Source organism: Crocodylus porosus, unplaced genomic scaffold, assembly GCF_001723895.1.
Source record: "Crocodylus porosus isolate Cpor-Errol unplaced genomic scaffold, CroPor_comp1, whole genome shotgun sequence".
NCBI classification, from domain to species: Eukaryota; Metazoa; Chordata; order Crocodylia; family Crocodylidae; genus Crocodylus; species Crocodylus porosus.
In genome coordinates this window covers 82921211-82946319 of record NW_017728943.1, presented here as the reverse complement: position 1 = coordinate 82946319, position 25109 = coordinate 82921211, and the positions used below count along the sequence as shown (strand labels likewise).

At 43.3% G+C, this 25109-nt stretch overlaps 1 protein-coding gene across 6 annotated transcripts in view; it reads left to right on the top strand.

Annotated features, from left to right (window-relative positions):
• Positions 1 to 25109, top strand: part of LTBP1 (latent transforming growth factor beta binding protein 1) — a 333716-nt gene that overhangs the window by 255022 nt on the left and 53585 nt on the right. For all 6 annotated transcript variants that reach the window (XM_019549709.1, XM_019549708.1, XM_019549707.1 and 3 more), the window contains 2 exons: positions 9564 to 9686; positions 13823 to 13948. In XM_019549709.1, coding sequence (XP_019405254.1) covers positions 9564 to 9686; positions 13823 to 13948 — 249 coding nt within the window. The remainder of the gene's footprint in view (positions 1 to 9563; positions 9687 to 13822; positions 13949 to 25109) is intronic.

Sequence of the window (25109 nt, the reverse complement as noted above, 5' to 3'; positions counted from 1 at the left end):
AAAGCAGAGAACCAGAATCTGGGGGTGTCAGGGGCTGTGCCAGGGAAAGAACCAGGGGTCAAAACCAGCAAATCAGCAAGAAAGAACACAGAGGGTCTGGACAAGGAGACAGCAGGATGGACCTGACTTTTAGGCTAGGAACAGGCATGACACATAAACTGGTGTAAGTGATCAGAAACTGTTATAAACCTGTAACAGAACAAACATTCAGTCCACATAAACCAGTTTCAAAATGGCCAAAACTGGTTTGAGATAAACCTGGTTGAATGTAGTATCAGATTTAACTGATTTGGCTCATATCGGTTTCTGCAATGTCTGTCCCAGACCCCTTGCTGGTTTAAGATAAAGAAGACACCCCCCGGCATCCCAGCATGCTTTCTGGGCTGGGCGGGGCTTTTGCTCCAGCTGCAGAGCTGACCCTACCCCTCTGCTCTCTAGCCAGAGCAGGGATGGGCCCTAGCAGAGACACTGGCCAGCATGGCAGGAAGGGGGTTAATTCTTCCCTCCTTTTCCTCCCCCCTCACCACAGCAGGGGTCTGCCTGTTTGCCAGGGGAGGAGGATGCAGTGGTGGCCCCTGGAGCTGGCAGACCCCAGCTGCAGGGAAGGTACGGAGTGAGAAAACCCTTCTCTCTGCCCCCTTCACCTTAGTGGGGACATACTGGGTTGGTTGTCCCTCAGGGTGCAAAGGGGGCCTCTGTTCCATGTTGTGGGGGGACTCTTCCTCCTTCTCCTTCTCCCAGGGTGAGGAGGGGGACTCTGTGAGGCGCTAGATGGGGACTCTTCCTCCTCTTTCCCCCCCACAACTCCTGTGAGGCTGGGAGTGGGGGCTCCATGTGATGCTCCCCAACCCCAGAGAGGGGGCAAGGGGAGGCTCTGTTCCATGCTGGGGGGGCGCTTCCCCCTCTTCCTCCTCCCCACACAGGGGCAGCAGGAGTGTGGAGATCAGCTGGGTAGGGTCTGAGGGAAGGTGGGGGGTGTAGGAGGGAGAAGAGCCCCCCAGCACCAAAAAGAGCTCCCCTCCTGCCCTGCGGCAGTGGGGGAAAGGGAGGAAGGGGAAGAGTTCCCCTCTGGGCCCTGGCAGCCCCGTGTGCTAGGATTCCTTCCAGCTGTCAGGGAGCTGCTGGGTAGGCCTGCAAGGGCCTGGCCATGCCCCCCTCATCATCTCAGCTTCCCCGTGGCAAGAAGGGTTGCTCTAGCACCCCTTGGCTTCTGGCTTGAGCCACTGCAGGCATGTGCTGAACATCTATCCACTTGCAAGCTTGTTTACTCTCCTTAGCTTAGACTAACTTCTCCACCATCTGTGATTATAATGCTGGTAGTGGACCTCTCCAAGTTAAGCTTTGAGCCTCACATGGACAATCTAAGGATGCAGACAAAAGTGCAGCTCCTGGGTCTAACTCATAGCAATTCATAGAAATGCCATGATCCAACCAATGTTATCTGTTGGATCGGAAGTGTGGAGGATCAGCTCCAATTTGGAGCCAATCTGCGGAGAGAGACTGCATCTTCACCCGTCTCTGTCCCCACCCCACCAGCTCCATTGCTGTCTCTGGATGGGAGGGTGTATAAGGCCGGGGAGGAAGGTCCTTTCTCAGCCTCGCTGAAGTGGAAGGGTGGGTAGATTGGAGCCCACCCAGGGTGTGGGGCTCCTATCCACTGGCTCACCCACTCCAGCGGAGTTGAGAGAACCTCAGAAGGGACCTCCCTCCCCTGCCTTTTCTCCGTCCCATCCAGAGATAGCAGCTGAAGGTTACTGTGCTGCAGCTGGAACAGACAGAAATTAATTAAGTCACTTCTCTTAGGAACCACTTCATTTGAACTCTTGCACGATTGGAAGGTTCTGCAGGCATGCTCTTTTATTTGGGCATGACTTTAGAGCAATTTGAAGGGGGCAGTTGTGCAACAAATGTCATTTCTGCCCGCACCCTGGGATCTCTGGGTTTCTGCATTTTCTCCTTCTGAAAGGGATAAGAAAATCAAGCCCCACTTTAACCAAGACAGGTGTGTAGTATCTAGACCTGAACAGCCACTGCATAAAAGCTCCCGTACTTTACCACTGAGTTCATATCCTTTCCTCACAATGTAAAGGTCTCATTATGCATCTGGATCTACTGTGGCTCCACCTTAAGACAGCCTAGTGGTTGACTTCTGCAGAGAAGGTGTATTCACAGGAAGTACAAAAGATTCTCATGAATAGTAGAAAGGTTTTCACAAGATCTAGTTGTCAGTGAAAGTGAAGCAGATTGTGCTTGATCACTTCGGCATACTGTCCCTCCATTACTCTTTAAAGGTCAGGACATCTTGGACTATCTCTTGTACGTTAGGTCAGACTGAGTAGCCCTTAAGCTGTTTTAGAGCTTGTTTCATGTTATCTCTATTATACATTGACCTCTCTCTGACAGAGTATTAGAGATTCATATAATGAATCTATTGAGTATTTTTTTTCCAGAATCTCACACCAGGAAAGCAAAAAATGATTACATACCTTGACTGTAAACAAAGCTCTTCTGTTATTGATAGACGTTTCAGAAAGTCTCTCAGATTTTTTCTAGTATATGTTGAGGATCAAAGGTTCATCTTTGATCAAAGGTATATCAACTCAGAGAATATCCAGTGGATGTCACAGTATATCAGACAGTTACCAGCTGTCTGACAGATCTCCTCCAGGAAAGGTGTTAATTCATTCAACAAGGGCTTGCTCTACTTAGCTTCTATAAGAAATGTAGTGATTCAGAGTATTTGTAAGTCAGTAACTTGCTCGTGCCTTCTCAAAGCACAATAAATATGCAAAATTTGGCAGAACTGTACTACATTTACTCTTTACCTAGATACCTTTCAACCACATCTATCTAAAGAAAGCTACAGCATGAGAATCACCAAAAGTGGGACACGCACACATGCACACACACACACACAATCACTCCAAGAAAAAAACTTCGTGTATGCAGTAACTTGTGTTCTTTGACCTTGTCATCCACAGATGCATCACAGGCAGGTCCAAGGAGGTGATCCTCCCCCTCTATGTGGCACTGGTCAGGCCGCAGGTGGAGTACCGCATTCAGTTCTGGGTGCCGCACTTCAGAAGGGATGTGGACAGCATGGAGAGGGTCCAGAGGAGGGCCACTCGCATGGTCAGAAGGCAGCAGGGCAGGCCCTACAAGGAGAGGCTATGGGACCTGAACCTGTTCAGCCTTCACAAGAGAAGGCTGAGAGAGGATCCAGTGGCCGACTATAAACTTACCAGGAGGGACCAGCAGGGAATGGGAGTTTCCCTGAGTTTCTCCTGGTAGTGCTAGGAATAATGGTCACAAGCTGGCAGAGGGTAGATTTAGACTAGACATCAGGAGGCGCTACTTCACAGTCAGGGCGGCTAGGAGCTGGAGCCAACTTCCAAGAGAAGTGGTGCTCACTCCTAGCCTGGGGTCTTCAAAAGGAGGCTAGATAATCACCTAGCTGGGGTCATTTGACCCCAGCATCCTTCCCTGCCCATGGCAGGGGGTTGGACTTGATGATCTGCTCAGGTCCCTTCTGACCCTACCAACTATGAAACTATATTTGTAGTCTGTATACATAAGCCATGCCATACCCTTTGTCCTCATTGCTTCGGAGTCCTTACACCAGTGATTTTCAACCATGGTGCCAGAGCACCCCGGGATGCTGTGAAATCATTTTGAGGGAGCTGTAGGGTGCCACACAATATTAGCACTGTTAGGTGTACAAACATGATTCACAAGATAAACAGAGATTTTTCATTGGCATCTTTAATGTTAAAAACAGTCTTTCTGAATTCTTTGCAACAGAGGAATTGCTATATTATTTTTCTGTAATCAAAAAACAAGTGAAAATTGAGTTGGCCTTTTCCAGGGAGTGTGTTGAGTCTAAAAATGTTGAGAACTACTGCCTTACACCATGGACCATTTGGTTGACAAAAGAAGGAAGGAGTAGTAGGGCAAGCTGTGCCGTTTTACGATTTTGATTCCCAGGGCAAGGGCATGAAATACTTAAGCTCCACCCAAATGGAGCCTGCCAGTGACAGACCTTGGTGCTCAAAGGCACAGTATATGCACCCACTTACCATGGAATATTTGCAGAGATTAAACATCCCCAAAACATCTCAAAGAACATCAGTTATGGTGTAGCTAACTAACCTCTTTGATTTGAGTTTTTGCACAGTAATCATTGGAACAACAAACAGTTACAACAGAGGGAGGGAAGCTTGTGTAGTATGTTAGAAATAATAAATTTTGACTTTGAATGAACTTGGCAGAAAGCATTTTCTTGTTGTGGGGCTTGGCTCTTATTCAGCACAAGGGAGTCGTTAATTTTTTTTCTAATGCTCCCAGTCAAAGTTAATTGCCATGTAAATAAGCCACCATTTTTTTCAGTTGAAAATACATTAAAAAATACACGTTATCAAAAGGTCACATCATTTCATGAGCAGTAATTCAAAATAGGGACATTCTTTTATTTAAGAAAGCTGTCTCTTAAAAAAAAAACAAGAAAAAGAAAAGAAATTAAATTTTAGTGACCACTTCTCCCTCGTGTTCATCCAGGCCAGGCTTTCTGAAGACAAGTTCAGAAGGGGTCTTCAGTGTTTTTTCTTGGATTCATTCCCAAATGAAAAAAATTAGATATTATTTTAGTCAGATAGAAAATCAGGCGTAAAAGGCACAATAATTATAAAGCATTAGAAAAAATGTTTATTTTCCAGAGAAGACCTTGTTTCTCTCCAGACTCATTGGATTTAGGTGGCAGAACAAAGTGTGCATAGAGAAAACTTTTCTAGACTTTGTTTTCTTATGTTTTCTGTTTGTGCCTCTCTAGTTGTAGGAAAAATCATCAACTGATCAATGGCATCCCCTGGAGTAGTGAAATAAAGCATTTTGTTTAGTATCCATTTTCTGCCACCTGGATTACTTGTTATATTACTGTTACAAAATCCCTGTCTTATTACTTCTTCACTTGTCACAGTGTATCATTTCAGTTGCTACTGTTATGTTAATATTATTCATCTAGCCATTGAGAATCAGATCCTCAGCTGGATCTTCTCTAAAGCCATTTGAAATCAGTGGAAGGAAGGCACTTTGGATGAAATAAATGGAATTTTTTTGCTATTGACTTTGATGGGCTTTGGAGTAGGACACTAGTATAAATCAGTGTAACACCCTTGGGCGCATCCAGACAAGCGCACATGTGCCTCTTGCAGCATCTCAGACCTTTGAGATGCTGCAAGAGGCATGAGCAGGAACAAAAAAATGCTCCCCACACTGCAAATTTGCAGTGCAAGGGCAAAATTAGACCCCTGGATATCCAGGGGTCAAAAAATACCCCAGGGGAAAAAAGCGGGATGAGGCAATCAGAGTCTCGGTCCCCCACAGAGATGCTCTGGTAGCCAGCCAGAGCATCTCTATGACTGGCCCTTGCCCTGGTGCTGAAGCACGCTGCCTGCCTGTGTGGGGCAGTCAGTGGTGCAAGCTGCAGGGACCTGGACCCAGCTTGCCAAGTAAGTAGGGGGTTGGGGAACTGGAGGAGTGGGGAGGGGTCCATGGGGGAGGCCCTGCCTGGCCCCAGCCCCCATTCATTTCCCCAACTCCCCATTTGTTCCCCCCACCCTTGTTCATTTCCCAGCTCCCCATTCATTCCCCCAGCCTTCCCCCAGCCTTCCATTCATTCTCCCCACCCCAGTTCATTCCTCTAGCTCCCTGCTCACTCTACCCCCTTCCCTCCCCACTCACTGGCAGTAGCAGCAGCGGTCAGGGCCACTCAGGGCTTCATGTTACAGCCCCCCTGCACAGGGGGCAGCAGAGTTCAGCCCCAGCTGCCTGGTACCCCTGCTGCTGCATCGTGCGGGTGTGGCCTGGCTTGGCAGGGTGTCGCATGCTGTCTCAGAGCTTGGGCCACTCAGGTTGAGCAGCGCTGAGCCCTGGGTGACAGCTGCAGCACCCCTGAGCTTCCAGACAATGTGTGGTGCACTGCCAAGCCTGGCCACACCCTCAAAATGCAGTAGTGGCAGCGCAGGTGCCAGGCAGCTAGGACCTAGCCTCTCTGCCCCGTGTCATGTGGAGGGAAGGCTGTGCCATGAGGCCCCAAGCAGCCCCTACTGCCTCTGCTGCTGCTAGTGAGCTGCGAGCAGTGCAGGAGGCTGAAGCCAGGTGGGGGAGCAATCAGGACCCTGGAGACCACTGGGGAATCCCTGAATTATCTCCATCACTGACCTGCTCATCTCCAACCTGCTGCTTGTCTCCAGCCTCTGGAGACAACAGGGGAATGTCTCCAGCTCATCTCCAGGAGCTTGTCTTAAGCCTCCCGCTTATTCTCCTGCTCATCTCCAGCCTCCCAAGGGTGGAGACAAGCAGGGGAATGAGCAGGGGGCTAGACACCAGTGGGGGGAGGGGGCTAGGGGGGAGCTGTAGCCCCTGGGAGGGACTGGGACCCTGCAGGCAGGGTAGTTTGTGTGCTGGGGGGGGGCTTTGCCCAGTAGGGGCAAGGGACCCACCCCTCCTAAGCAGCCCCCACATCCACAGTCGCCCCACACATACCCACACACTGACCCACATCCCTCCACACCCACTCACACCCATTTCAAAATAGTTGCAAAACATACACAGATTCAGAAAAAACTTAAATTAGCACTATAGCATACATGCAGCACAATATGCAAAAAGAGGTGTAAGGCAGCATAGTTCTTAACATTTATGCACTGAGGATAACATCTCATATATTCACTTAAATGCAGATGTCATAACATATACACAATCCATTTATAAAAACAACTTTAAGTAAGACTGCACCATGTTATTACAGTTACAGTATCTTGTTTGCATGTCAGGGAACTACAATTGTTGGCATACCATAGGAAATCTGATTTAATTGACTTTTACATTGTGCTTCTGTATTCTAAAAATACATTGAGTTGAGGTTCCTACATTAATGTATTGCATTTTCTCACATACAACATGCATCTTTTACCCCATAATTAGCCCCCAGAATTGGTGTGTGTTTTAAATGGAGAGGCTGTTTTCTTTGCTGGAAAAGCAGCATGCTTGGAGAAACTGTGCATGCCATGCAGGTGCCAGAATGGCTTTTGCTTGTGTCTGCTCAGCAAACTGAAGGGGTGAAGTCCTGGATTAAATTTCTCACAGCCATAGCTATTGTCTGATCATTATAGCTCAGGAATGGGCAATTATTTAGACTGCAGGGCCACTTAACAAGCTTTGGTGAGCTCTTGAAGGCCGCTTGGGTAGCCCCACCCCTTAACAGTTGCCCTACCCCGTGGTCACCATGTTGGGACTGAAAGTCCCATCCCCTGACCCCTGACATTTGCCACCCGAAATCCCTACCCTTGCCCCCCCCCATACTCCTTTTAGGAGCGGGAGGGGGTTGCCATCTTAGGACCAGAAAAAAACCAAATTGTATACTAAAAGTCAAACACCTGCTATAATACATCTTAAGTTTTATTACAAAGAATATTCATCATGGTTTGTTTTTGTGTACTGCATATAAAAGGGTTGTATAATAACTCAAAAATAAAGTCTTACTCTTTTATATTGTGTGTGTATGGTGAGGGGTGGATGGGGGTGGGAGGTGTATGGTGGGGTGAGTGTATGTATGCTAGGGTGAGTGGGTGTGGGTGGGTGTGTAGTAGGGTGAGGGGGGGTGTGTGTGGTAGGGAGGTGGTAAGTGTGTGTATGGTGGGGTGTGGAGGATTTGTGAGGGGGTGTAGCTGTGTGTGGGGGCATAGATTTCATAGACATTAGGGCTAGAAGAGACCTCAGAAGATCATCGAGTCCAGCCCCCTGCCCAAAAGGCAGGAAGTCAGCTGGGGTCATAGGATCCCAGCAAGATAAGCATCCAATTTGCTCCTGAAGGTGTTCAATGTAGGTGCTTAAACCACCTCCAATGGCAGGCTGTTTCAGACCTTGGGGGCTTGGACAGTAAAGAAATTCTTCCTTATGTCCAGCCTGAAACAGTCTTGCAGTAGTTTATGACCGTTCAACCTCATCATCCCTTGGAGTGCTCTGGTGAACAAATGTTCCCCCAGATACTGGTGAACACCCCAATAAACTTATAGGTGGCCATCAGATCACCCCTGAGCCTGTGCTTTTCCAGGCTAAAGAGCCCCATGGCTCTCAGCCTGTTGTTGTAAGGTCTATTTTCCTGACCTCTGTTCATGTGTGTGGCTCTTCTCTGGATTCTCTCAAGCTTCTCCCCATCCTTTTTGAATTCTGGAGCCCAAAACTGGATGCAGTACTCCAGCTGCAGCCTCACAAAGGCCGAGTACAAGGGGAGAATGACGTCCCAGGATTTGCTTGAGAAGCATCTATGGATGCAAGCCAGCATTTTGGTCACTTTACTAGCTGCAGCATCACATTGCAGGCTCATGTTCATCTTGTGGTTAATGATGACCCCCAAGTCTCTTTCTTCTGTAGTGCTAGCCAGAGTAGCACTGCCGAGCCTATAAGGATGCTGTAGGTTTTTCCTCCCAAGGTGGAGAACCTTGCATTTTTCAGCATTAAACACCATCAGGTTCTCGTCCGCCCATTTGCTGAGCCTGTCTAGGTCAGCCTGGATCGCCCTTCTGTCTTCAGGCATGGATGCTTTGCTCCAAATTTTGGTGTCATCAGCGAACTTGGCCAGTCCGCTTCTGACTCCAATGTCCACATCATTAATGAAGATGTTGAATAGTGTAGGCCCGAGGACAGAGCCTTGGGGGACCCCACTGGTCACAGGGCACCATGACAATTGGGACCGCCACATGCCTGCCCCTGCTACAGCTTATGCCTAAAGCACCAAGTGAGCCTCTTGATTAGGCTTGTGATATGGAAAAAACACTGTATTTCTAGGGGTGTACGTTGTATTTATTTCTAGGTTGTACTTTATTTCTAGGAACTTATATAAAGGACTGCTTACAGTAAAGAGGTAACAGTCTTGCTGCTGCCCTTTGGAAGGGCTTAGAGCTTAACCTTGTGTGACAGAGTAAGTCCTCCTGGGGAAGCAGAGTATCCAGGAAGTGTGGTCTCACAGAAGATAGTTTGCCACACCAGGAAGTTCCTGATGCCACACTTCCTAGATGCAGTCTGTTCCCAGGAGGACTTGCTGTGTGCCATGACTCTGGATAAATCTTTTTTTGTGTACATTCTGCCTTCCAAAAATAAGGTTTGTGGTTTATTCGGGCACTTGTATGTGTGAAAATATGTACTTACCTGTAATATGGTAACATTACAATAAATATGGAAGTAGGGGAGAAATTTACGTAAAAGTCTCTTGCAAAGTGTCTCATTGTCTTCTCAATACTTTGCATTCTTGCTAAGAATGAACAATACACAGACTCAAGGTTTAAGACGATAGAAATATTAAAGAAATTTCTGAGATACGAATATCATGGGAGGAAATGTAAAGGATCATGCTACCATAGTTAATAAAATGAAATGATTACATATTTCTTTAAATGTAGTAAGGATAAGCACTTACTTCAAATCAATATATGCATATTAAATGTGCTGCCTTTAAGAATTTATTCAGTTTTGGAAGTGTCTAATATTTAGCAATGGTTTGATTTCAGATGTTAATGAATGTTTCCAAGACAGTGATATTTGCCTTGGAGGAAACTGCATGAATACTGATGGATCTTATGAGTGCATTTGTCCAGATGGCTTCCGGCAGATGGCCAGCAGGGGTTGTCAAGGTATAGTCTAGCTATAAAAATGTGTAAGCAAAGTGTGGAATACCTCAGGGAAAGTATAAATCATGAAAAACTGAACTTAGTATGATTACAAGCACCCTCTTATTCTTCTCTCATTGTTATGCTAATCTCTATAATCATCTATTGTATCCTAGTTAGGGTTTTACATATGTTGTACTGTTCCAACAGGCATCATTCCAGCTTTATTGTCTTAAGGTAGGAATTCTTGGAACGAGAGTGGTCATATGGAGCTAGTACATTTTCCCAAATCTTGAAAGATTTATTTTTGTAGTCTTTGGCATGCTTATTATCAAATGTCCTAACAGATTAAGCACAAGATGGGGTACTTGTTGGTATCTGTTGCACACCACCAAATCATATTAAGAAACAGGATGACGGTGACTGGCTCTTTAAGCAATTGTATGTATTATCACTGGGGCTTCAATCTGAGTGGTATACACTAGAAGACATATGCAGATTCACTAAATCTCTAAAAATTATGGATACACTGAATCGCAAAGTATTATGGATAACAATTTCCTAACTCAAAATGTGTTGAATCCAACACAAGAGAGTTCTCTGTAAAAACTCATCTTGGCAGATAATTGATCACAAGCGAAAAATCAGTAGTAGTTTAAGTACATGTAAATGTCTTGTTTACATTTGTTACATGTAAAGTCCACACAGGTGATACACACGTGAACAGATACTTGTTTTTTTAATGAACTAACTTCCCAAATATGAAAAACTTCCCAAAGATGAACTGAATTATTTTGGAGAAAGAATTTAAACAGAAAGATGTGAATGTTCATTAGGAGACACATGTCTAAAAAGTCACCACCCCGTCAAAATACCAACCTGGAGAAGTGAATGCAGTTAGCTAATGAAGAAAGGGGAAGCCAACAGTAATTAATATAAATCAAAGCTATAAACTGCAGAAAACTAAAAGAGAAGAAAACAGGACACAAAGAGGAATCTATGCAGCAGATAGAAGGACAATAAAAAGATTTTAACTATGATTGAGAAAGAGAACCACCCTCTTTCCCTCAAAGAACAGCATTCATTTATTACTAGATGGAAGTGGTCAGTGGTCCAAAAAAAAAAAGCAGAAGAGTTCAATGTATACTTTTGTTCTGTATTTTAAGAAAATAATGGTTGTGGTGCTGAGGTTGTATGATGTGAGGATGAAATGCATTCTGTATCTATTGTACTTCAGGAGGATGTTAATTAGGAGCTCCAGAATTCTTGCATTTTAAATGGGGCTGCAGTGTTTTAGTCATGATGGTTCAGGAAATAGTTGAGAATATTTACTGAAGTGGAAAGTGGCAGGATTTCTGCTGGTCTCACAGAGATGAAAGAACTATCCAAAAAATAGTAATCATGCTGCTTGGCTCTAAACTCATGTTGGGCACTTGTGGCTTGACAAGGGATATGGATGACTGTTTGCTTGGGTTTTGCATTGCCAGAAAAATGTTTATGGTGACACAAAGGCAACATCTGTTTGTAGCCTGAGATTTCAGCGCATCCCTGTGGCCACAGGGTTAATGTGGTCCTTGCATGTATGAGCATGGGAATGCTAAGTAAAACTAGGGAAGATTATATCAACCTTTTATCTGGCACTGATGCAATGATTATTAGCAGTCTTTGTCCAGGTCCAGTGCTAGCAATTTAAAGGATGTTGAGTTGGAAAATATTCAAAAAACAGACACAAGGATAAGCAAAGGTTTGGGAAAATGCTTTATAGTGAAGGAGCTCAATCATCTTAATTTAACAAAAAGAAAGTTAAAAGGTGACTTGATTACTGTCTAATATTTATACAGGGAACCATAACTTCATAGTAGAAGGTTTTTCAAACTTTCAGACCATGGTATAATAAGATCCAGTGTCCAGAATTTGAAGCCAATCAAATTTAGATTAGAAGTAGAGCACAATGTTTTAATAATGAAGATAATTGTAGATTGTGCTCCATTCAGAACCTTTAATCTAGGAATCTTGATTAACTGACAGATTGTGCCAAAAATTCCAATTAGCCATTTAATAAATACTTTTTTCTAAAGATGGTAGTTTGGCAATAAAATGTAGTTTTTAAACAATACAACAGAAAAACATAAAGATAAATCAAATGAAAAATACAATTCTGTAATTAATTTTATTTTCTAAATTAATCATTTCAGGTTACAGACTTTAGACAATAAATATTCACAGGCAAAAGAATATCAACCAACAGTTAAGGTTGAAATGCTTTAGTCCCTCAGCCAAAATACTTTTACGAAAATGTGGTCTTCTCAAAAGAAAATAAAAGAAAGTTTAGGTTTTACTCAGCAAAAACATAGTTGATCGGGTGCCGTCAGATCATTCAGACAACTTTAATTTTTTCCCTATGTTGTCGTTAATCCTGTCTTCCCTTCATTCTCTACTTTTAATATCTTTGGAAATAATTAGTTTGGTTTCCATGCTTTTTTTTTTCTTCTGGAGCAGCCCCTGGGACTCTCTGAAGCCTGTCTCTGTAAGCAGGAAAACCCTGACTTTCTCTGCTTATCAAGACATGTCCCAGAGATTCCTTGGGGGTGGTCTTCATGAGTTCTTTGCAACAAAATAATTGTGCTATTTCTTTTCCATAGTCAAGAAATGAATCAAAGCTAAGAGCTACCATTGTCCAAAGGGTGCCTTGATCCTAATAAGGGGTACACTGAATCTAAAAAGGTTGAGTGTAGTGCATGGTGACAGAATTGCTGGTTTACTTAAGCAGAATCTATCTCAGATGAAAAAGAAATTGTGTTGAACATCTTATTTTTAGTGCAGAGGTGGAGAAATGGAAATGCATATTGTTAAGATAGAACTTTCTAAAACGTGTAACTTTTAACCAAGTTCCATTTGCTAAAGACCTATAGATAGAAATGTCCAGATGTTATTTGCTATCCCCGAATGGATCACTCCTCTGGTAAAAGTATATTCTGCTAAAAACGTCTATCCTCAGTTCCTGTGGGCAGCCTTCCCTTGGGTTTGTCTCATATTATCTCCTTGGAAATAAACTAAACTGATTGCTCCAAGATCAATGGATGATGGCTTTGTTGGTGCTATGCTACTGTTACCATCAATAGTAAAGAAAGGGGTTGGGCTCAACTGATACAGAAACATCTATATAGGGCTTAAAGATACGGCATGTGCCTTAAGATACTACCACCTCACCATGTGGGGAGAAATCTGCTGAGGTGGTCAGGAAGGCTTCTGTCTCAATGCCATTAATATAGTCCAGATCCAACCCACATTTTCTGGTCAGCAGCTAATGGGTTTACTCCCCTTCCTGTCAGTAGGAGTGACCTGTTGGGAAGAGTGTTTCCTCCTGTTCTACCTGGAGATACAGGAGTTAGCAGAGAGCACCAAGGACACCTTCCCATAGCTAACCTAAGCTGGAAACAAATTGAAGGGCTCATGGAGCAAAAGCAATCTCACTGTTGCCTATCCATTTTATTCAATGCCTTTTAAATGCAAAGTCACCTGTATTGGCAAGGGCCAAGGCCCGAATGTAGGGCTTTCTCCCTCCCAGGGCAGTGCTCATCTCAGTCTTTAGGCTTTCTCTGGCTTTGCCTTATTCAGGCTTCACCTGTCTTTCCGTATTTGCTGTTTGGCCCCATTGCATGGAGGAAGGTGGAGAAAGCTTGACTGCAGTTCTATGCCTATGCTTAGCAATCATGCAGTTTCTTAGGACTTCCTTAGCTGGCGGAAGTTAGTTCCATTTATGTAGCTGATGGAAATTTAAGCTGCCCCTAGGTTGTTCTAACTTGTGCTTAGAGCCAAGCAGTATGATTACTGGCTTCCTGATAGTTCTTCCTTCTCAGAGGCCAGCATAAATCCTGCCACTTTCCACTTTCAGTAATCATTCTCTGCTAATTTAGCACCTACCCCCATAGCTGAAATGGGTCAAGTATGATAACTATCCCACACTTCTAGCACACATCTTCTACATCAGGGCACCTCACAGATGTTAGTAATGAAACATTTTTTGACAAGCTTATCAGAAAAAGTTGCAGACCAGAACTAAATGGCAGTAACTGTTAATGCATACTTGAATCAGTTGCACAAGTAGTATTCAAGAGTTTGTTTTAAAGTGTTTTACAGCTTTGCTCTGTGTTTTTCAGATATCAATGAATGTGAAGAATCTCAACTGTGTGTGCCTCATGGGGAATGCATAAATACAGACGGTTCTTTCCACTGCACTTGTGAGCAGGGCTTTTCAGTTTCTACAGGTGGCCGAACATGTGAAGGTGAGATGGGTACTGGAAGCAATAATAAAATAAACTGCACCCTTTGTTTCCATTCATTCAATGATACTAGTTAGCCAAAAAAATTTGTCATAATTCAGCTCTAGTATTCCAAAACCAACATTAACCCAACACTAATACACATAAAATGTATCATGCTTTCTATTCATGTTTCTGGTAAATTGGTAGGTTAATTTATTACTGTTTATGTTATGAAATGTATGCCTGGGGAAATGCTTGTTAGAAACGTCAATTTTTGCTTTTCTTTACTTTTGGAGACTTTAACTATGCCATCTTAAAACAGTGTTATATTTTGTAAGTTAAAATGAAATGTCTGAAGATTTTATGGAAAAAAGGAAAATGTGAGATGGAAGGAGACAGAGAGGATGAAATAAAACAAATGAAAAAAAAGTGGCTAAGAAGTAAAAAGACACATAGTTGCAATATGAGGAAAAATTATTCATAAATGGAAAATGCCCCCTTTCTTTTAATATCCCATAATGAGGCTAGAAGGAAGGAACTAGGTATAAAACATATGTAGACAAAGCGTGGTTCTCCTGGCAAATTTTAAACTTGGCCCATACTGCTGTAAGGTATTAGGCATCCTTAATCTGGAGCCTTTTAAAGTCATTACCAGTTAAATCTTAACTGGTCTAGCATTCTTATTTCTGTCTTTGAAACAATACAACCTTGTTTGTGATATTATTTAAAAATAAAGATGTGAATTAAATATCCATGCAATAGACCTAAATCAAACAGGAACTGATGGTTAATTTCTGTATGTGTATGGTTATTATAAAATCCTATCACAGCATATTAACCACTTCTAAATTTCTTGTCAGATAAATAAGTTTTCTAATTAGTTTTTTGGACTACTTAAGTTTAGTCAGACATCAAGCATGCACACACACTTGTGCAGATCTTTTTCATAAATGGCTGTAAAAGCAGTCCCAGTAATAATACTGGTGAGAAACATCAGCCACAAGCCTGGAAAATTTGCAAATGAGGTGTACATGGGGTTTTCATTTGGCATCAGAATGAGAAAGTGTCTTGTTGGTGATTGAAAGCACACACTTACCCAGTGGTGCTGATTAGGCCTGTGCAAAGCCACTAATAATTTGCTTCACATTCAGCCTATTCGGGGGATAGTGATTTGATTAAGTGATTCAGATGACTGTCCCGAATTGATTCAGCCAAATCCAATTTGGAGATTCAGCCGCTGCCAAATTGGCCAAATCTCCAAATCAAACAGGCCCCATTCCTCCCCCACTCTCCCAGCCCCATCAATGGCTGCCCTGCCCAGCCCCAGCGATCTGGCTCTTTAAAAAAAGAAATAAATAAAGCCCTGCACTCACCAGCTTCTGCCAGGTGGGGGGGGCGATTCCCACTGCTCCCCACTGCCCCATGCTGTGTGGGGGGCTCTGCCATGAACCCTCACCCCCTGCTTGCTCTCCCAGCACTCACTGGTTGCTGTCAAGCAGGGGGGCAATCCCTGATGCCCCCCCACTGCCCCATACTGCATGGGGGCACTCTGCCATGAGTCCCCAAAAGCCCCGATGGCCGCTGCAGCATCTGGTGAGTACGGGGCTTTTTCTTTTTTTTTTAAGAACTGGGATGCTGGGTCCAGGTGGGTCAGCCATTGATGGGTCTGGGAGAATGGGCTGAGGATGGGGACTCATGGAAGAGCCCCCCCGCATAGTGCAGGGAAGTGGGCAGTGGGGATCCCCCCCAGTCTGGCAGGAACTGGTGAGTGCAGGACACTTTTTTTTTTTTAAAGAGCCAGGACACTGGTGCTGGGTGAGGCAGCCATTGACGTGGCTGGGAAAGTGGGCAGGGATCAGGGGTTGCTCAGGGGAGCTGGGGAGCAGGCAGGGGATGGGGCGTGGTGGGGGTCCCCCTATGATCCCCTCCACCCCTCCCCCCACTTACCAGCACACAGCCTGGGTCTAGCTGCCTGCGGCTGCGAGCAGGAACTGCCCGAATCTCTGAAGTTCTACAAATCTTTTCTGAATCAATTCAGACAGCTTTGAATCAATTTGGACCTTTTTATTGGTCTCCCAATTTGATTCGGATTCAGAGATTCAGCCGCTGAATCAGGCCAAATCTCCTCCAAATCAAATCAGCACTCAAAGCTCCACACAGCCCTAGTGCTGATCTGTTGTGCTGAAAGTACATTTAAAAAAAGAAGATTTATGATCACTAGTCCACAGAAATAAGTTGTGTGGTGGGGGGGGGAGTTGCAGTTGATGATGGTAAGAAACATGTTTTAATTTCAGCAGCCAGATTAAGAATGGTATGGGCTCTTCAAGCAATAGTTTGTGAAAAATGTAGTAAACAGTACAGAAACACCACCCCCAGTAGATATCTTTGGAAAGAGCTGTAGTGAATGCATGAATAGTAAATATACTAGACAGAGCGCTAAGTTCTCTAGGCCATGTCTACATAGTAAATTTGCTGTGCTTCAGAGTGGCACCCACAGGCTTGCTGAGTTGCTTTGGGCAGGCTGCTTCCTGAACCAAATGTGGTATAGCCATATCCAGACAGCAGTTCAGAGTAGGTGATTAACACTGATAAATGCAAGTGTCATTTAGCTTGCCTAATTAGACCATCCCTTCCATTACTTGGACACTGCTATATTACTGCAGGTTTAGGAGGCAGCTTGCTCAGAACAGCTTAGCATACTTGAAGGCTGCACTCTGGAGCACAGCAAATTTCCCATGTAGACATGGCCTTAGTACAGGAAACTAGTGGAGACAGACTTCAACCATGTAAATCAGGGGCAGGCAGTTATTTTGGGCAGAGGGCTGCTTACTGAGTTTTGGCAAGCCATCGAGAGCTGCATGACAGGCAGCCAGGGGTAGATCAATATTAATTTTCTAAATTTTTTAGGGGTCCCATGGGCTGGATAAACTGGCCTAATGGGCTGCATCCAGCCTGCAGGCCGCATTTTGCCCACCCCTGATGTAAATCCTAGGTAAGCTATTATGACTCTCAGAGTCTGGGGTTGCCAGCCAATGAATCAGAAAAGCTTGGTTTGCGTGGGCTGCCTGTTTGCAAAAGTCAGGGTAAAAGACCGTCTCTGCAGTACTGAAACAATTTAGAGACCTCCTTCATGGAGTGCTGTATTCACTTTCCCAGTACTATGAAAGATTTATTTTTGTCTAATATGCATCTGCTATAGTAGCTATAATACAGTAACTGTTCTAGTAATTGCTAATAAAGTGAAGTAAGCTGCTGGTAATGGGATACCAGAGTATTACCAGAAAGAGATGGGATCTTAATGTTTAGATTTGTTATGGTACCAAATATATTGTTTTTGCTCATGAATTAATAATAGTATGTATTGAAAAGTCATTCTCTTACTGCCATGAGGATACTATTTTAGGAAGGGAAAAAGCAATGAATTGAGAAACTTCTAGTGATTGAAAAGGTAGCTTTTTATGATCCCAAACACTGAGAATATTTTCAAGTTTTTTCAGAATCAGATTTCTAATATGACTTATGCAGAACTGTACCAGGATATAGAGGTTCCATGCCACTGTTTAGCAGGGATAGGGTTAAAAGGCTCTGAATTTATGAGCCAAACACAGGTGTTTTCCCTCAAAATATAGCTTAGTAGAGAACTCGGTGAAGAAGAATTGTGCTTTTAGCTGAAACCAAGCATTCTTTTCCATACAAAAAAACAACACAACACATTTTTTTTTAATTAAAGCTCACTAAGTTAAAGGAACATTGTTTACATAGTTGCAAAGCTAAGCATTCTAAAAATCAAGAAATACCAGCATTAAACAAAAACTTCAGCTAAACAAAAAGAGTAACTTCTGGTTTTAGGCAGCCCACCAAAATCAGTAAGCCACTGTCCCTTCATCCGTGCTGGCGAAAAAACCAGCTCTTTGCTAGTACACATGTGTGCTAACATCATTGATGAGGAGAAGGGGGATGAAGTGCCACAAAGTTAATCTTCATAAGAAACAAGAAGGTAGACATATTTTTACCATTCTAAAAAAACTACAAAAATCAGAAGAGGATTTCTTTTCAGGTTTTATAAACCATAGAGGGTAAGTAACGTATAAAAATAATTGACTAGGCTTCATACATAATGTGTTGTATGTATTGGATACAGACCAGACTATATATTAATCCATGAGAAAAATATTTTAATAATTGGGCTAAGCAAAGCAATTTATAATCTTCTAAACTAGTTGTAATCCTTTTCTGTCACAACTGGCTACTCTTTCCAATTAATTCAATTTTTCTTTAAAAAAAAAGAAGAATAAAGAGGTATGAAATTGAAAAAAATCATTAAAAATAATATTTATCTCTTCAATACTAATATTTGTGTTTCCACCATTTTCAGAATTCAGTTTCAAATAAGAACAAAACAAAAGATTAGAAACAAAAAGAATGTATAAAATTCCGGTACAGTGAGAGGATGTAGATTCCAGCTGTGAAAGCTACTGTTTTTCGCACTAGCTGTCTCTGTAAATTTACTTCTGGTTAAGTGAGTGAGAATAGCTGTTTATATCATCAAAGTAGGAGCCTGAAGAAAGTTTGTTGGACTCAGCTGCCTTTAGGTACCTGGAGAGCAGTTTTTCCATATAGCTGGATGGTTTTCCTACAAGTTTGAAAGGTTTTTGAAAAGTTAGAAACAACAACAACATAAAATGATTAAGGAGCTTGTGTGGTTTAAGCCTGATCTTGAGCCTTTGTGGGTTGTGGCCAATATAAACTCCACAGCTTTGGAGACTATCTGTTCATCCAAGGATTAGTCAAACCTTCATAGTAGCTGTGGCATTTAATCATAGTCCCCTTCCCAAAACCTGAATCCTGTGATGAAGCCCAAGAAAATTACATAAGGGGCCCCTTGGAACTTACATTTGGGTACTTAGTTTTCTATTGCGTTCTTGAGGTTCTTGCAAAGACAAGTTCTTCCATAGTTGACTCAGTCACTTGAACAGGCAATCGCTTGAGGCAACTGTCCTCTCTGCTATGCAGCAGGAAAAATACCCTGAGACTCTTTCCTCTATCCTGCTACTAGCTGCTCCTATTTTTATCTCTATCTCCACCCTGTTTTGTCTGTCAGAAGCTCCCTGTAGCAGATTGCTATTGCTTGCTCAAATGGTCTCTATTTTCCCTGGGACAAGCTTGTTTCCTACAAGAACCAACATAAACAATAAGCAAAGTACACAAATAAATGATTAAATGACAACTTACGGTCTTTCCTCAGACCCTGAGAAGTCAACCCGGACTCTGTGCTTCCTCCCTAAGCACCACAGCTTTCTCTCTCCCAGCTCCCTTCTCAGGAAGCTTTTAACTTCCTCTGGGCCAGGCAGTCATCTGTGTCAGCCGGCCTAGTCCTCCTAGGCAGACAGGCTATTGCATTCTAACTGCCTGCAGCCGGGCTGTAGTCCCTGAGCCATGCACCTGTTATACTTCCTTTGGCACTTCCCACAGCCTGCTCCAAAAGCCCCCACTTTACCCCTTCTCCCAATACCCTCTAACATCAGTAGGTGCTGCCATGACGTGCCATTGAGCCCACCAGAACTTCCCAAGCTGCTCCTTCCTCTCTTTTCCCCTTTCCTCTGCTCCCTTCTCCCTCTCTCTCCAACACTCAGTACCTGTCAGCCCTCTAAGATGTCTGAGCATTTTTCCTGAAGAACAGGTCTTTCTAAAAACCAAAACATAATGTGGAGATTCCTACGCAAAATTACTAGAGTGTGCATGTTTTAAAGTGGTCACACAGATAAAATGCCTATCACAAACGCCCAACTCAAAGAAATGAAAAGTTTAAGTGATTGACAGACACTTGACTGCTTGCCTGCAATGCCTACAGTTAGGCAGTAGTAAGGTATTTGTCCTGCAGGGTTTTCCTGAGTTGGGACCCATCTGCCCACATAATAGGGGTGGATTTCAACACATGCTTACAAATAACAAAGCATCAATTCTGCATTCATTTTATAGGTGAAATTCCTGTGGATTTCAGATCAATAGTAGCTTGATTAAGCAATGAACCATCAGTACCTGGATTCAGTTACAGAGAGCTACTTTTTAATTGCATAGACATATGGTGTATTAGTTATTTTCCTCACTTTCGTTTCCGTGTAGCAAGAGCTTTGCCCATCACACACCACAAGCCCTAGAGGGTAATTAATGAAACAAATGCCCTTTCTGGCTGTAAAACGGGAGGCCTTTGAGTGAACTGTCTAAACAAGGAAAAAATATTTGGTTCTTGGGCCCTTTCTGTAGGTTCCTGGTCACTTACTGAATGTGTCAGTAATGTTCAGAGTGTGTACTTTTAGAAGAATGAAATAAGCTTCTGTGTATGTGTTATATACTTAATTAGGATGCTTGCTGCAAGGTGGCATTTGTGTCTGCAGCTTTTCATTCAGTTATTTTACTTTGTCTTTTGAAAATAGAGTTATACAGTCCTCCTCCCCCTCCTCCCCCCCCCCTTACCGCCGCCATGCTCTTTGAGAGACCGGCTTTCATTACTTAGTCCATTTATTTTTTTTAACTGGTAGTTACAGAGAAAAAAAGATACCATAATTAAAATAATTTTAAAGACCCAGCTTCTTGTCTCCTCTTTTAAATTATAACTTTGTTCTGTGACCCAGAAATCCATGTTATTTATTCTTTCAGTAGTCAATTATAGTTTAACATTGTGTTATTGTCTTATAACTAGCTCTCAATCCTACATTTGTTCCCTTTGGCCTAAATGGGAGTTTTCTCTAAATAAGGAATATAACATCAGAACCTTTATTTGTGGCCAGAAAAAATGCAAAAAAACACACTATAAAGTTAAAAATGCAATAAAAAGTATATCTTGGAGTTCTAATCTTAGGAACAAGTAGAGATATAAAAAGTACTCATACATGCATGCGGTGGTCAAACAGTCTTTATTGGTTCTATTATTGTGCATTTTTTTCATTTTTTTCAAAATAGTACATGTGTTTTTAAATAATTATCCTCTGATTATGGTGAATGGATGGAAGAGGGAAGTATTTTGAATGCAAAACAATTTTCTGACCTCTCAACCTTGACATTGTCTTCTTACCACTGTTAGCACAGACACATACACTTGGTTACTCCTGCTGCTCTATTACTATATTTCAAGGTGTATAGGTTGACACAGTATATAGGTCGACCCCGGTTTTCTGACGCAAAAAATAAGGATTTTCATAAGCACGATGTATAAGAGGGGGACAGGGACAGGCCCCATCCCCTACCAGTGCTCAGCACTCGGTCCCATCCCCTACAAGCAGCACTGCTAAGCGCCAAGTCCAGCCCCACTGCCTGCAAGAAGCACTGGGCTCGGTGCTCAGCTGGTGGGGCCAGGCTTAGCACTTGGAAGTGCCACTAATGGTAGATGGCCAGCTTGGCACTCATCTGGCATGGCCCTATCCCCTGCAAGCCCAGCATTGGGATGGGGCCATGCCAACCAAGCACCACTTGCAGGGGACAGGGCTGGACATGGTGCCACTTGCAGGGCATGGGCTCAGCTTGGTGCTCGACAGTGCCACTCTCAGCTGTCAGGGCCAAGTTCAGCACTTGGCTGGCACAAACCCATTGCCTGCATGCCCTATACCACTTGCAAGGTAAGGGGCCGTGCCAGCTGAACCTGTCCCCATCCTCATCCCTATCCTCTGCAACTGGTGTCAGGCTTGGTTCTAGGCTGATGTGGCCCCATCCCCTGCACACAGTGCTGCCTGGGCCACACCAGCCCAGCACCAAGCCCAGTGCTGCTCATAGGGGATGGTGATATGATGTATAAGTTGAGGTTGAATTTGAAGAGTTAAAAATTGGCCTTCAAATGTCAACTTGTACACCATGAGATACAGTAACTTTTATTGGTTTGGTTTGTTCCATCCATTCACCATAATTACAGGATAATTTTTCAAAAACACACATACTATTTTCAAAAAAATGAAAAAAAATGTGCAATAATAGAACCTCATAGGAATATGGTTCTCGGTAACTGTTTTTTGACGTTTATGCTAGGGGAGTGCGAAGCCAGCTGTATTTGATTTGGATTTGGCCTGATTTGGGGGGTGGTAGTTCAATTAGCTGATTCAGATCACTGTTCCGATTCAATTCAACCAAATCTGAATCTCAAGATTCGATTCTGATTCGGCTAATCAACAAATCAGCCATAGACAAAGCTTTAAATGTTTTTTCTAGGTACCTTGAGGTACCAGGCACAGCTTGTGAACGCTGAGATGGTGAGGCAGATGGAGTGTCCCACAGGAGTGGGGGGGGGGGGGCTCCCTGCGTGCTTAGCAGCAGACCCAGAAGTGGACCAGAAATACTTCAGGTCCACTTCCGGGTCCACTGCCAAGCATGCTGGGGACCCCCCTGTGCTCCATCCGTCCCACCATCTCAGCATTCATGAGCCACCTGGTACCTTGAGGTATGTAGAAAAAGCATGTAAACTGTGTCTATGTCCGAATCATCAAATCTCTCTGAATCTCTCCAGATTGAATCGGAGGCTCATTGTGAATGAGAAGGTGAAGTTGACATGGTTGTGACTATGTGAAGGGGATGGAAGGAGCTACATCTTGCTGATTTTCTCAGGCCTTCGGTATTGTAAATAAGGTGACACTGATGTGGCAGAGAATACTAGGGGTGGACAGAAGAGATTGTGTTAAAATGAAATGATAAGATTGTTTCTTCTTTGAAAAATATCAAAAATAAATACTTGTCTGCTCAAAGAGCTGTTAGATGACTTGGCGAACAGTTCTATCCTGCCAACTGTTCAAACCAATTAATATATAAGGCTTTTAATGGCCATAGTGAAAATGATTGCATGTGACAACATTAAGAAGAGGAGAAAAAATGGGAGTTGGAGGTTGTGTCTGTGTTACCTGTTGTTTTTCTTGGATTCTTCTCCCAATTTCCTTTTTCTCAAATTAAGTATGTTTTAACGTGCATAGTTAACCTGGATGTACAGATATTGCCTGTATTTGGCACATTTTATAAATTATAAATGAATCACTTTTTCCACACTTGAAATACAGCTGTCTCTGAAACAACACAGAAGTTGTTTCAGAGTGGACAGTATCACTATTCAACATTTACAATAGCCTCTAGGAAGGAAATAACTTCTACATTGGAAATTGCAAGGGAAATTTAAGAAGGAAGAATGTACTAACCCCAGTACCCTGGCTAAAACCCAATTTGGGTTAACATCCTTACTGCTGAAAAACATGCCAGGAGATCTTTAATGACCACAAATGGTCAGGATTTGGTTTTAGGTTTTATTTGAAATGGAGATAAAAATAATGTATTCACAGCCTTCTTAATATGCTTAGAATAACAGACCATTCTCTGCCACAAGTAGCAGCGCCTCCTTATAAACTGATGAGGCAGCTGAGTCGCACAGAGAGCAAAGACTACTCAAGACATTACAGAGTGATGTTCATGACTGAAGCCAACAAGCCAGAAATAGGAACTACAAAGTAAAGACGCAGCATGCATATGAGGAAGATCATTTGCATATTAGGCCTATATGGAAGAATATTAGGGGTGTGCAAAGCAGGCCCCATTCGATTTGGATTCATATTTGGCCCAGATCAGGGACAATAATTCGATTAGTTGATTCTGATCACTGTCCCTGATTCAATTTGGCCAAATCTGAATCTGAAGTTTTGATGCTGATTCAGAGAATCAAGTGATTCGGCCATAGACACTTTAAAAGTTTTTTCTACATACCTCGAGTTACGAGTGCAGCTTGTGATCGCTGTGATGTGGAGGCACATGGAGCATCCCACAGGGGTGGGGGGGAGCCCTCCATGTGCTCGGCAGCGACCCTGCTAGTGGACTAGAAGTACTTCTGGTCCCCTTCCGGGTCCACTGGAGAGTGCACTCCCCCGGCTTGGTGATTGGTCACTGGGAGGACCCTGGGTGCCCCTCCCAGACCCAGGAAGTACCAGTTTCAGAACCAGAAGGGCATGGGGGGCCCCCTTGCATGCTCCCTGGTGGATCCAAAAGTGGACTGAAAGTGCTTCTGGTCCAATTCTGGGTCTGCTGCCAAGCATGCTGGGGAGTACCCCATGCTTCTGTGGGACACTCCATGTACCCCAGTATCACAGCACTCACAAGTCCCTGCTACCTAGAGGCATTTAAAAAAAACATTTAAAGCTGCATCTACGTCCAAATTGCAAAATCTCTCCAAATCGGTTCAGAGGGTTCTGATTCTATTCAGAGAGATTAAAGGGTCCTCTGATTTAATTCAGATTCGGAGATTCGGCCACTGAATCAGGCTGAATCTACTTCAAATCGAATCAGGGACTGAAACTTCGCACAGCCATAAAGAATATCTATCACTTTTTAGCATAGTGGTGAAACACTCCTGCAGAAAGCCAGCACAAGGTCTATCCAATGCTTACATCCCCATAACCCTCTCCACCTCCCCAAATGAAGTTTCTAGCTCATAGTCAGCATAGCACTTAAAAACATGTTTAAATTACATTCATATCAATGGGATTTAAATGCATGCTGGGTTTTGTGCTACCCTACAAGGGTGAGGGCTGAATTTCACCCATATTATTGACTACTTAGTACTACAACAAAGGATAACAGCACTAAAACAGAGGATTCTGGTAACGTGCATTATGTTTCATGTAGCAGTATTTGTCTGATCAGGCTGTAATCTGGTAAATTGTTTAATCAGATGGGAGATGACTAAGAACTAACAATTCATCAGAATATGGTTCCTACAAAATTAACTATATGAAATTGTTCTCAGTGTTTGTCTCGCTGAATATATTAGAGTAACATAAATCTTAAGGACACATGTGCATCACCATTATTATATATTGATGATATATTGATAGGGAGGTTATGCTTGGGGGCAACCAACACAGGTTCATTAGAGGCAGGTCCTGTCAGAACAACCTGGTGGTCTTCTATGACCAGGTCACAAAATCCTTAGATGCAGGGGTAGCAGTGGACATAGCCTTTCTGGACTTTCGGAAGGCCTTTGACACTGTCTCTCACCCTGTTCTCATTAAAAAACTAGGAGACTGTGGAGTTGGCACCTACACAGTCAAATGGGTCACTAGTTGGCTGGAGGGCCGCACCCAGAGAATGGTGGTGGATGGGTCATTTTCGACCTGGAGGGATGTGGGCAGTGGGGTGGGAAGATGAGAATAGGATGGGATTCAAC